The sequence below is a fragment of the Ailuropoda melanoleuca genome, chromosome 15 (assembly GCF_002007445.2).
Source record: "Ailuropoda melanoleuca isolate Jingjing chromosome 15, ASM200744v2, whole genome shotgun sequence".
In the NCBI taxonomy this organism is placed as follows: domain Eukaryota; kingdom Metazoa; phylum Chordata; class Mammalia; order Carnivora; family Ursidae; genus Ailuropoda; species Ailuropoda melanoleuca.
Genome location: NC_048232.1, coordinates 15,657,047 through 15,670,888, shown reverse-complemented (window position 1 = coordinate 15,670,888; position 13,842 = coordinate 15,657,047). Strand labels below are relative to the sequence as shown.

General features: G+C 37.6%; 1 protein-coding gene across 1 annotated transcript in view; it reads left to right on the top strand.

Annotated features, from left to right (window-relative positions):
* Positions 1-13,842, top strand: part of ST8SIA6 (ST8 alpha-N-acetyl-neuraminide alpha-2,8-sialyltransferase 6) — a 147,331-nt gene that overhangs the window by 98,474 nt on the left and 35,015 nt on the right. The window contains exon 4 of the mRNA XM_034644225.1: positions 1,325-1,411. Coding sequence (XP_034500116.1) covers positions 1,325-1,411 — 87 coding nt within the window. The remainder of the gene's footprint in view (positions 1-1,324; positions 1,412-13,842) is intronic.

Below are 13,842 nucleotides of genomic sequence, written 5' to 3'. Positions count from 1 at the left end.
CCACCTATAACAAATACCTCTTTCACTTTTTTTTTTTTAGATTTTATTTATTTATTTGACAGAGACAGCCAGTGAGAGAGGGAACAAAGGCAGGGGGAGTGGGAGAGGAAGAAGCAGGCTCTCAGCAGAGGAGCCTCATGTGGGGCTCGATCCCAGGACTCCGGGATCACGCCCTGAGCCGAAGGCAGACGCTTAATGACTGAGCCACCTAGGCGCCCCCAAATACCTCTTTCAGAGTGGAGTTTTGGAGGCTCTGAATTTTGCTGGTTGGAGATGCGGGAGTGATTTCTGACAGGATTTTTCATGATCCTCTCCCTTCTCCACCCACCACACATACTCCATCTCTTTACTGCAGAGCCTTCATCTCAAGTAGTAGGCAACTAATGACTAAGATATTAATTGAAAGAAAATTTAAAGTTTTTTTTTCACACAAAGGGGTACTTGCACTTTGTTTTATTTTTTTAATTTTTTAGAAAATTTTATTTATTAAAGAGCAAGAGAGAGAAATCACAAGCTATGGGGGGTGGGGAGGACAAAGGGAGAGGGAGAACCAGGCTCTCCACTGAGCAGGGACCCTGATGCAGGGCTCTATCCCAGGACCCTGGGATCATGACCTGAGCTGAAGGCAGGCAGATGCTTAACCAACTAAGCCATCCAGGGGCCCCAGTACTTGCATTTGAAATGATAACCTTAAAGACTAAAGGCTATTCTGTGATTAAAGGAATTAATACTTACTGGTGAAATTTCAGGTAGAAGGAGATTTACTGGGGACTGCGATCCTGCAAAACTGTACTGCTGAGCCTGTGGATTTTTTATGCCAATACATATATATACAGCTCTCTTAACTTAGCTTAATCTGGTTTTTTTAGTGTTTTATTCAGAATTAAAATTGAAGATGATTAGTTTAGGGAAATTTTATCTATATATCCCAAGGTAAATCAATCAACTTGGAGTATAAAAAAATGATAAACTATATATTTATGGTAAACATCTATAAAATATATCTGTCAGTGAGTTATAGCAAAATGAAATGGCTGTAAGATGTGAAAGTGAATTGAGGTGCTGTCATGGTTTATTTGTAATACTAGACTTATGATATGTGCAATTTACACGTTCCTAAATCAACATAATTCTTTCCAAATTTATGTTCCTAGCGGTCTGGAAATGGGTATGATATTAACTTATTTCTACATTACCTTATTTCAGAAAAGATTTAGAGAGCTAAAATGAGCAGTTTCTCAAAGTGTCCTTTAGGACACTTATATGTACGTTTAACAGTATATGAGATCTCTGTTTTCTAATTTTACTGACATTTGACTTTTAGGTATTTAGAGAGTGACTATCTTCAGATTATCAGAAATATACAGAGCTGTCCGTGGAAACGACAAGAAGAAGAACATGAGAATTTTAGGTAAAAAAATTTCTTCATAAATATTATGAGATTAAAAAATGTCTTGTGTTTTTGCTTTGTATGGGAAACAACATGTTTGAAGGAAAGCAGAAGAGGCCCCCTGACAATCAGATTGATTTAATCCTCAGACTCCCTCCTGTNCCCCTCCTGAGGCACATGGCACTCTGTCCCTATCTCTTATATAGAAATTTATTTGTGTTATTGGGATTTATTACAAAAATCTTAAGTTGAAAAAAGAAATTTTAGAGGACATTGCTTCTTCTTTATACCATTTGTATTTGCTATTTATTTATTTTGTAAATAAAATATGACCGTGTTAGGAAACATTGGGAAAACATAGAGGGAAAATGTCATCCAGGGTCCTATCACTTCCAAACAAAAACCATGCTCCTTTCTGTGTTTTCCCTTCCAGTGTTTCTTGTTACCTTTGAAACACCAGCCACATTCAGGTGTGTGAGTTGCAGCTAATTACAGCTGGGGAGGAGCTGGCAACCTAACAAGACCAGGTTATCAGTTGATGATTATAGAGCTGTCTTGTCCTTGCATAACGTGGAGCCCACCAGGACAGAAAGAACTTGTGTCCCAGCACTGCGCTATAGGGGTGCATGGAAACTTCTCTGGGATCCCTTACTCCCAGTTGTACCAGGCAGCGGGCCAGGTGTCCCTGTGCTTGCATGGTCCACACTGCTCTGCTTCTCTTAGCCCATGTTCTGCAGTGCCAGGTTATTTTATGATGTTACAGTCTAGAAATATGTTTTTATCCTTACTGGTTCAGATTTTCAGACCTTAAGCCTTAAGTCTTTTGAAGACCTTCTTAAAGAGCCCACTTTCCCCAGAGACTCTCTAAGAAGTATCTGCTCCTTGTCTTTCTTTACTGTGGGAAGGCAGCTCTTATTTACACAGTGCTGCAGCTCTGCCTGTCCCACCTTCAGTCACTTTATGCTCCGGTCATTGGACCAGCTGCCTTTTAATTCTGCCACCAATTTGAGAGGGGTTCAGGCTGGCTCCCATTGAATGAAAGAGGAACTTCCTGACTGTGTCAGAGCTCAAAGTGAGTATTTTCCCTCTGTTGGGTAGACTCATGGATGTCTTGACTTCCTGTAGGATACCATTAAGCATCTTTCCTAACTGACCTTTCAAGGTGCGGGGCAAGAAAAGGGATTCTTGTGTATTTAACCTCCAGGATATTTTATGCTACATAGTCTGATATAGACTGAATGTGCCCCCTCAAAAGTCATAAATTAAAAACCTAATTCCCAATGGGATAGTGTTTGGAGGTGGAGCCTTTGGGGGTGTGTAGTTTATGAGGGCTGAGCCCTCATGAATGGAACTGATGACCTTGTAAGAGATCCCAGACTGCCCTCTTGTCCCTTCCACTATGTGAGGACACAGCAAGAAGTGGCCATCTGAGAACCAGAAAGTGGGCTCTCACCAGACAACTAATCTGCCAGCACCTTGACCTTGGACTTTCCAGTCTGCAGAACTGTGAAAACAAACTGTTGTTTATAACATTTCCAGTCGATACTGTTCTGTTATGGCACCTCAGATGGACTAAGACACAGTCCTACTCAAGACTAGACTTGAGAGATCCCCGTGACCAGGAGACTGGGTAGAAAGTTGCATGGGCTGTTGTAACTTAAATGATCACAGGGTCAACAAACAACCAAAGAGTCTGCTTTAGAGAGATTATTCTACATGAGCAGAAGAGACAAAAGAGGAAGAGGGAGATATTGAAGTATTGAGCTATTAAAGATTAGTCCAAGATAATANTCGATACTGTTCTGTTATGGCACCTCAGATGGACTAAGACACAGTCCTACTCAAGACTAGACTTGAGAGATCTCCGTGACCAGGAGACTGGGTAGAAAGTTGCATGGGCTGTTGTAACTTAAATGATCACAGGGTCAACAAACGACCAAAGAGTCTGCTTTAGAGAGATTATTCTACATGAGCAGAAGAGACAAAAGAGGAGATATTGAAGTATTGAGCTATTAAAGATTAGTCCAAGATAATCAGCTAGAAAGCATAATGAGTAGTGACACCAATCACCAGTGTAGGGGTAAAGGGCAAAGGAGCTTCTCCTTCCAGTTGTGAAATTGCCTTAGCTCAGACCTCCTGCAAATAATACAAGAAAAGCAAAGTATACTAAATAAGCAAAGTACACTAAGCAAAGTGCACTGTTTGGGGGCACTGGCAAGCTATCAAGGCAGGGAGAATTTTCAGGACTAAAATCCAGAAGAAGAAGGAAGCCAAGGGAGGTGAGCCCTGCATTTGAGGCTGCTTTTTCTCACCATAAACTTCCTGAATAAAAAGTATGGCTGACAGGCAGAGAAGCTGAGCAGAGCTTCCAGCAATCCCTCGAAAAGATGAGTTCTCTAAATGAGTGAAGCCCACCCAGATTTGAATCATTTTCATCCTCAATGGGATTCAGATCTTCCTAAGGCCAGATGTCCAATAGAAGCAAAAGCAAATCCTCTCTTGAAGAAGATAACCTCATTCTCAGCTGTACATGATCTCTGCAGATTTTCACACAGCGTCTGGTTCAATTAAAAAATAATAATAATAATCCTCTTTTAAGTTTTTTCTTTCTTTTTTCCTCTTTTTCTTTCTCTCTTTTTGTGATAAAAATCAGGAGTCTCTTCAAACCCAAAGCTGTTTGAGAGTTACTGTGACAAATTATGCTGCATAGAAGCCGTCGAGATGGATAGTATGCAGGCAGAATGGCCATTTTCTCCTTAGTACCATCTCAGTATAAAAAGTCCATCAGTAACCATGATGATTACCCATGGCCTATATATCCCCCCAGGGCCAATTTAAATAAACATCTGGGACTATAACACTTACTGTTTGTTGTCATAGAAGAGAACAGTCACAGTGACATTTATTTATGTACTTGAGTATTTATTATATTGTAATGTTCTTTTTATGGGCATATTTGTATACTAAATTATGTACACCCTCCACAGAAGTCTGTGCAATTAAATAATAATAAACTGCCCACTTTCCTAATTTTTACTAATGCAGCTGGTGAAATCTGGGGAGTTTTTGGCTTATTTATAAAACTGGTAGTATAGAAATATCTCCTATTATTAAAGATGGCAAATTCTCCATTTTCTTTATGTGAGCATTTTATACCAAATTGAAGAAAAGCAAAATGTGACCCTTAAAAAGTGATCATATCCTTTTAACAGGAATTACAAAAGGTGCATTAAATTCTGATGAATATGAGCAAGTGAATATATTCCAAATCCACCTCCGGTCTGATTGTTGAAACTCCCAACAGTTGACACTGAAGGGCTATTGGGAAGTATGGGACTTCTTTGGCCACATGATCTAAAAATAAGACAGATTTTAAGAGTTATTTTTCTTAAATAAATATGCTGCTTGCTAGCAGAGGGGATGAATTTTTTTTATCAACAAATATGTGTTTAGCGATTTACTATGTTAAAACACAGTAGACCCCCTCAGCCTGATACAGTGCAGGGCACAAAAGTAGGAACTCAATAAATGTATTTCAAATGAATGGAGACCTGAGAGTACACAAGAAAAACACAAACCTCAAAGAAATTATAGTCACTTTGGAAAGACAAAAAAAAAAAACTCTTATGATTTAGTGTCAAAATGAGTGATTTATACAAATACTGTAATCTATGCATGGTCAGTGTGGGATATAAAATTTCTTGAAACATTTTGTGGCAAGAGACAGGACCTGAACCATGACTCAGAGGATGAGTAGAAGGCGGGGGAGTCTTGGGGCCCAGAGTAAACATCAATGAGTTTCAGGACCAGCTTCACTGGAGTAGGGAACTTGTACTGAAAGGTACTTTGGTTAAAGGGAAGACCTGAAGGTAGATAGCGGTGAGCCCAGGACACACAGAGCTCTGATTATCTGAGTAGAGTCCACAGATCTCCTGTAGACACCAGAACCCTATGGAGATATTCCTTGCAAGGGTATTACATGATGCATTTATTATTTTAGGGAACGTATCAAATGTTATGTGAATTGGGGTCTTAGGAGGGAGTGAATAGACTGAAGAAAGCCAGAACAGTCAGGGGCTGGCTCTAAAAAGGTACTGTAGAATGATGGACATCTAGAATATCAGTGGTCGCTATAAAAATGTCAAAGAAGAGACACTTGACGGTGAGCTCTTTGGCAGCATGGTGTGTCTTATTTATCTTCGTACCTCCAGTACCTGTTACAAAAAGGGAACCCAATAAATGGATGCAGTAGACATGACAGAAGCATTGGCAGGACTTGGTTGCTTATTGATTCCTGAGTTTCAAATGGAAAAAGAAAAAGAATTGAAGACAAATGTGAGATTTTGAGTCTGTTTGATTGGGATAATAGTAGTGCTAGTGAAAAGCAGACAGACATCAGAGGGAAATCGCTTTTGAGAAGATAAGCCCATATTGAGCAGGCTGTGTTCGAGCAGACACTGGGACAGCCAGATGCAGAAGACGTTTCCTTAATATCCTTACTGTAAGTGTTAAGAGAAATTGGACTCTACTGAAGAGGAAAGGTGAGTGTAGCACAGAGCTGGCGTCTATAAGAAATGTGGCCCTGAATGGAAGGGAGTGGCATGATGAATTCAGAGTGCTAACAGGAAAAAATCTGCAGCCAAGAATATTCTATCCAGCCAAGCTATCATTCAGAATAGAAGGAGAGATGAAGAGTTTCCCAGACAAATGAAAGTTAAAGGAATTTATGACCACTAAACTGGCCCTACAAGAGATATTAGAGGGGACTCTTGGAGTGGAAAGGAAAGATCACAAATAAGAGTAAGGGAAGTAGGAAGCATAAAAGCAATAAAAAGAACTATATCCATAAAGATCAGTCAAGGGACTCACACAATAAAAAGATGTAAAGTGTGACACCATATACCTGGTGTGGGGAGAGAGGAGTAAAGGATGGGTTCAAACATAAGTGACCATCAACTTAACATAGACTGCCATATACAGAACGTGTTATATACAAACTGAATGGTAATCAAAAACCAAAAACGAGTAATAGATACACAAAAAGTAAAGACAAAGGAATCCCAAGTATGTTACTAAAGAAAGCCAATCATAAAGCAGGTAACAAAATGGCAATAAATACATACCTATCAATAATTACTTTGAATGTGAATGGACTAAATGCTCCAGTCAAAAGGCATAGGGTAAAGAAATAGGTAGAAAAACAAGACCTATCTATATTCTGCCTACAAGAGACTCATTTCAGACCAGGACACATGCACATTGAAAGTGAAGGGATGGGGAAGCATTTATTATGCAAATGGATTTGAAAAGAAAGCCAGGGTAATGATACTTATATTGGAGAAATTGATTTTAAAACAAAGACTGTAACAAGAGACAAAGAACGACACTATATAATCATTAGGGGGACAATCCAACAAGAAGATATAACAGTTGTAAATATGTTTGTACCCAACATGGGAGCACACAAATCTTTTAGTGTCCTTTTTCAGTATCCTTTAGACCTTTAAAAGCATTTGATACTGTTGACCAACCCTCTGACTCAGAGCATTCTCTTCTCCTGGCTTTCGTTGCTCTGATTTTTCCTTTAGTTCTCTGGTGGCTCCTTCTTTGTAGCTTCTCAGGGGTCTTGCTTTCTTTCTTTCTTTCTTTCTTTTTTTCAATTTGTATGATTTTTTTTCAATTAATTAACATATAGTGTATGATTAGTTTCAGAGGTAGAATTCAATGATTCATTAGTTGCATATAACACCCAGTGCTCATTCCATCAAGTGCCCTCCTTAATGCCCATCACCCGGTTACCCCATTCCCCCCAACTCCCTCCCCTCCAGCAACCCTCAGATTGTTTCCTATAGTTAAGAGTCTCTTATCGTTTGTCTTCCTCTCTGATTTCATCTTCTTTTATTTTTCCCTCCCTTCCCCTATGATCCTGTTTTGTTTCTTAAATTCCACATATAAGGGAGATCATATGATAATTATCTTTCTCTGGTTGACTTATTTCACTTAGCATAATACTCTCTAGTTCCATCCACATTGTTGCAAATGGCATTTCCCTTTTTTTTTTTTTTGGATGACTGGGTAGCATTCCATTGTATATATATACCACATCTTCTTTATCCATTCATCTGTTGATGGACATCTAGGGGAGCACCCAGATACTTAAAGAAGTTAGTAACAAACATAGAGGAAGTAATTGATAATAATACATAATAGTAGGGGACTTTAACACCCCACTTACATCAGTTGACAGATAATCCAAACAGAAAATGAACAAGGAAAACAGCTTTGAATGACACACTGGACCAGATGGATTTCACAGATATAATCAGAACATGCCATCCTAAAACAGTAGAATACACATTATTTTCAAGAGCATGTGGAACATTCTCCAGAAGAGATCACATATTAGGCCACAAAACAAGCCTCAACAAATTCAGAAAGATCGAAGTCACACCGTGCATCTTTTCTGAGCACATTGCTATGAAACTAGAAATCAACCACAAGAATAAATCTGGAAAGAGGACATATACATGGAGGCTAAATAACATGCTACTAAACAATGAATGAATCAAACAAGAAATCAAAAAGGAAATTAAAAAATACATAGAGACAAATGAAAATGAAAACACAACAGTCCAAAATCTTTGGGATGCAGCAAAAGCTGTTGTAAGAGGGAAGTTTATAGCACTACAGGCCTACTGTAAGAAGCAAGAGAAATCTCAAACAACCTAACCTTAAACCTAAAGGAGCTAGAAAAGGAACAACAAACAAAACCCAGAAGCACTAGAAGGAAGGAAATAATAAAAGGAGAGCAGAAATAAATGAAGTAGAAACTAAAGCAAACGCAATAGAACAGATCAATAAAACCAGAAGCTGGTTCTTTGAAAAGATCAACAAAACTGATAAACTTTTAGCCAGACTCATAAAACAAAAAAATGAAAAAAAGGAAAGAGGACTCAAATAGACAAAATCATAAATGAAAGAGGAGAAATAACAACCACATCACAGAAATACAAAGAATTGTAAGAGAATATTATGAAAAATTATATGCCAACAAATTAGACAACCTAGAACAATTAGATGCATTTCCTTTTTTTTAATAAAGATTTTGTTTTATTTATTTGACAGAGAGAATGCTCAGGTAGGGGGAGCAGCAGGCAGAGGGAGAGGGAGAAGCAGGCTCCCTGCTGAGCAGGGAGCCCCGTGCAGGGTGGGATCAAGACCTGTGCCAAAGGCACACTTAATGACTGAGCCACCCAGGCGCCTCAACAATTGGATAAATTTCTAGAAATATATAACCTCCCAGAACAGAATCAGAAGAAACAGAAAATTTGAACAGACCAATTACCAGCAATGAAATTGAATCAGTAATCCAAAAACTTCCAATAAATAAAAGTCAGGACCAGATGGCTTCACAGGTGAATTCTACCAAACATTTAAGGAAAAGCTAATACTTATTCTTCTCAAGGTATTCTAAAAAATAGAAGAGGAAGGAAAACTTCCAAATTCACTCTATGAGGCCAGCATTACCCTGATATCGAAATCACATAAAAACACTAAAAAGAGAGAGAGAGAGCTACAGGCCAATATCTCTGATGAATATAGATGCAAAAATCCTCAAAAAATACTAGCAAACCAAATCCAACAGTACATTAAAAAGACATCATTCACCACGATCAAGTGGGATTTATTCCTGGGTTGCAAGGGTGATTGAATATTTGCAAATCAATCAATGTGATAGGATACCTCACATCAATAAGAGAAAGTATAAAAACTATATGATCATTTCAATAGATGCAGAAAAAGCATGTGACAAAGTACACATCCATTCATGTTAAAAACCCACAACAAAGTAGGTTTAGAGGGAACATACCTCAACATAATAAAGGCCAAGTATGAAAAACCCATAGCAGACATCATACTCAATGGTAAAAAACTGAGAGCTTTTCCTCCAAGGTCAGGAACAAGACAAGGATGTCCCTTCTCACCACTTTTATTCAACATAGTACTGGAAGTCCTAGCCACAGCAATCAGACCCCCCTCCCCAAAAAAAGGCATCTAGATTTACTGATTTGGAAGAGATAAAACTTTCACTATTTGCGGATGACATGATACTATACATGGAAAATGCTAACGACTCTACCAAAAAACTACTAGAACTAGTAAACAAATTCAGTGAGGTCACGGGATACAAAATCAATGTACAGAAATCTGTTGCATTTTATACATTAATAAACAACAGAAAGAGAAATTAAGCAAGTTCCATTTACAGTTGCATCAAAAATAATAAAATACCTGGGAATAAACCTAACCAAATATGTGAAAGACCTATACTCTGAAAACTATGAAACACTGATGAAGGAAATTGAAGATGACACAAGCAAATGGAAAGATATTCCATGTTCATGGATTGGAAGAACAAATATTGTTAAAATACCCATACTACCCAAAGCAATCTACAGATTCAATGCAATCCCTGTCAAAATACCAAGAGCATTTTTCATAGAACCAGAATAAATAATCCTAAAATTTATGTGGAACCACAAAAGACCCTATATAGCCAAAACAATCTTGAAAAAGAAAAAGCTGGAGGTATCACAATCCCAGATTTTAAGGTATACTACAAAGCTGTAGTAACCAAAACAGTATGGTAGTAGCATAAAAATAGACACAGAGATCAATGGAACAAGATAGAAAGCCCAGAAATGAACCCACAACTATATGGTCAGTTAATCTTCGACAACAGAGGCAAGGATATGCAATGGGAAAAAGTCTGTTCAACAAATGGTGTTGGGAAAACTGGACAGCTACATGTAAAAGAATGAACTGAACCACTTTCTTATACCATACACAAAAATAAACTGAAAATGGATTAAAGACCTAAATGTGAGACCTAAAACCATAAAAATCCTAGAGGAGAACACAGGCAGTAACCTGTTTGACAGTGGCTGTAACAACTTCACAACTTCTTTTTAGATGTCTCCTGAGGCAAAGGAAACAAAATAAAAAACTATTGGGACTTCATCAAAATAAAAAGCTTGTGCACAGCAGAGTAAATAATTAACAAAACTGAAAGGCAACCTACAAAATGAGAGAAGATATTTGCAAATGACATATTCGATAAAGGGTTAATATCCAAAATATATAAAGAGCTGATACAACTCAAGACCCAAAAAATGAATAGTCCAATTAAAAAAATGGGCAGAAGACATGAATAGACAGTTCTTCAAAGAAGACATGCAGATGGCCAATAGACACATGAAAAGATGCTCAACATCAGTCACCATCAGGGAAATGCAAATCAAAACCACAGAGATATCACCTCACACCTGTCAAAATGGCTAAAATCAAAAATACAAGAGGATGTGGAGAAAAAAGAACCCTCCCACTGTTGGTGGGAATCTGAACTGGTGCAGTCACTGTGGAATACAGTAAGGAGGTTCCTTGAAAAGTTAAAAATAGAACTACCTTGCGATCCAGTAATCACACCAAAGAATATGAAAACACTAATTCAAAAGGATATATACAACCCTGTGGTTATTGCAGCATTCTTCACAATAGCCAAATTATGGAAGCAACCCAAGTCTCCATCAACTGATGAATTGGTAAAGAAGTGGTAGACATATATATGCAATGGAATATTATTCATCTATAAAGAATAATGGAATCTTACCAGTTGCAACTATGTGGATGGAACTGGAGAGTATAATGCTAAGCACAATAAGTTGGTCAGAGAAGGACAAATACCATATGATTTCCCTCATATGTGGAATTTAAGAAACAAAACAAAGAAAGGGGAAAAAAAAGACAACCTCTGAAACAGACCCTTAACTATAGAGAGTAAACCGATGGTTACCAGAAGAGAGGCAAGAGGGGGGCCATAGGTGAAATAGGTGATGAGGATTAAGGAGTAAATTTATCTTGAGGAACAGTGAGTAATGTATAGAATTATTGAATCAATATGCTGTACAACCGAAATGAATATAACACTGTATGTTAACTATATTGGATTTTAAAACTTAACCAAAAAAATGTGGCCTTCGAAAAACCTGTCTTCTCAGCATTTTCCCCCCACTTGCCAGTGTTGGTCCTCTTCTTACTGATTTCTAAGCCTTTTCTCCCTCAGCACTTCATCTTGAGTCTAAGAACGTGTAGCCTCAGGTGCGAGTCCCTGGCTTCTCTCTGCCTTTCTTAGAAAAACATCCGAGGTCCATGTGAGTGATTCTATGAAGTTCTTGAAACTGTAGCTGAAATTTTGTACATGTTTCTAGGGGAAAAGATTCCTGATTTCCATCTGCTTTTCAAGGAGTCTAGGACCCCTAAAATGGACTATAATCTTTCTAAGAACACTTCCATACCTGAGGCTCTGTTGGCTTCGGGATTGTATTGCTTGTTTCATCTTCCCTGTAAGTGTGATGACCATAAGCTTCAGTGTGGCCCTAGTGCAGATGTGTCCCTCCCTGTCATCTGGACATTCTCAGTTTCAGTTATGAATTGGCATTTCTGGGAGATCATACCTGAACCTAAAGAGGGATTTCATAAGCAAAAGTTGAAGATGTCCTACCTTCTCTTTTTCTCTTGGCATCTAATTTCATTTACATATAGCTGTACAAGTTAGGAATGTGGAGCAGTCTGCCTTCTGCTTTTAAAATCAGTTGATTCTCCTCTTAACAGTTTTTCCCCCAAGCACAAGCCGATACACCTATAATAAAATGGTGGAAAATCGAACCTGGATTTCAGTTTGAGGAATTATTGCTCTTCACATTCTCTCCCTTGCATTTTTAGAAACTTATGGATACTCATTTCCTTCAGCAAGATACTCACATATTGGAGAATCTTACCAAGATGCTTAAATTTAAATTAGGCATGATATGAAATGCTCTCTACTCCTCTCTCTTTCCCTCACCTTTGAAAACTCCTTTGCGAAGCTCTGGAAACTTTTGGTAGGCGGGTTTTATCCCAGCAGAAGACCTTTGAGCTTCAGTAATTAGTCTTAGATTCCCTGGGAACTCACATGGGGATTACTGCATTAGCTTTCATGAATTGTCGTCTTACTTTAAAGAACTGTATTCATTTGTGTAATCAATTATGGAAAACTAATAGGTACACAAAGTAACAGTGCTGAATTTTCATTTTACTTTCCTTTTTTCCCCTGTAAATACTCATTCTATTATTTGCTGTTATTTTGTTTCTAGTTTCTTTTGGATCCTCTAATACCCTTTGATTTCTGTAAACGTCCCCGAGTTTCATCAATGTGAGTTTGAAACCAAAATGACTGAATATTATCAGTTACATATTTACTGAAAATTTAGTGGCAGAAAACAATGCTATTATGTAAATGCACACTTTTATTTTAAGACTCATGCAAATGAGATGCTTTTCAAATTACTTGTAAAACAGGTATTTTGTGTCTGATTACTTTGTTACAGATAACTGTCGCTTGGTAGCAATTTTCTTAAATCTGGAATTATCCCCTCCGGTTTGATTAGATTAAAATTTCTTGAAAGTTACTCCTTTGTTTATCTTGTGTGGGATATATAAGAAAAAGTTTCGATGTTGTATCAGATTTATTGAGTTTTCTAAAATATCAGCCAGTGTGTTGCTTTCATTTTTATTTGAGTTCCTTGGAAAAAATAGAATGATGAACAAAATTAACTTACACACCTTATATCACATATGGTAATATTATTTCCTTACTAAATGATAATTACATGACTGTAACAGTGACATTTAATGATTTGGTTTTGTGAAAGGGTATAAATTCTTCAGATAAATAGATGGATAAATTAACCAATTTTTTTTGAGAAGTCATAGGACTTAATTTAACCAACAAAGCTTCCAGCTAATTTCTGAAATATTTCTCCAAAAACAACGCTTAATGTTTTATTTCGGTCAGTATGTCACGAGCTTACACTTTTTTTTTTCATTTAGTCTTTTTTTTTTTTTCATTTACTGAACGTATTATATCTCAGGCATTTTGTTGTGTAGCACAGATTTTGGGGACAGAAGAGGAGCCTTCTCTATTAGGGGGTTCTTTTGATTATACAAAACCATGTTCATTTTTCTGAGCCACTGTTCCCCTCCCCCTCATGCCCCTCAAATGCGTGCTCTTTATGATTCATAGAGGGTGACTGTGAGGACAACTCAAAGCAATACATATTTTTTTTTTTAATTTAAGAAGATGTGTGCACTTTATGATAGGTGTTTTGGGTCAGTTGTCAGATTGAAAAAGCTTCTTTTTCTCGTTTCCTCTGCATCGGGAACATTTTTCACCGTTAATATCCTGTCATATCATCTTCTATTTGTCATCCCATACAGCATGCCCGTGCATTTAGAGAAACGACAAAAACCATACCGTGTCATTACACCTGCTGTATTTAATAATAGAAACTGGCTCTTGTACATTTAGGGAGTAGTTCCTGTCTTAGTTTTCAGAATATAAACCTTGCCGTAGA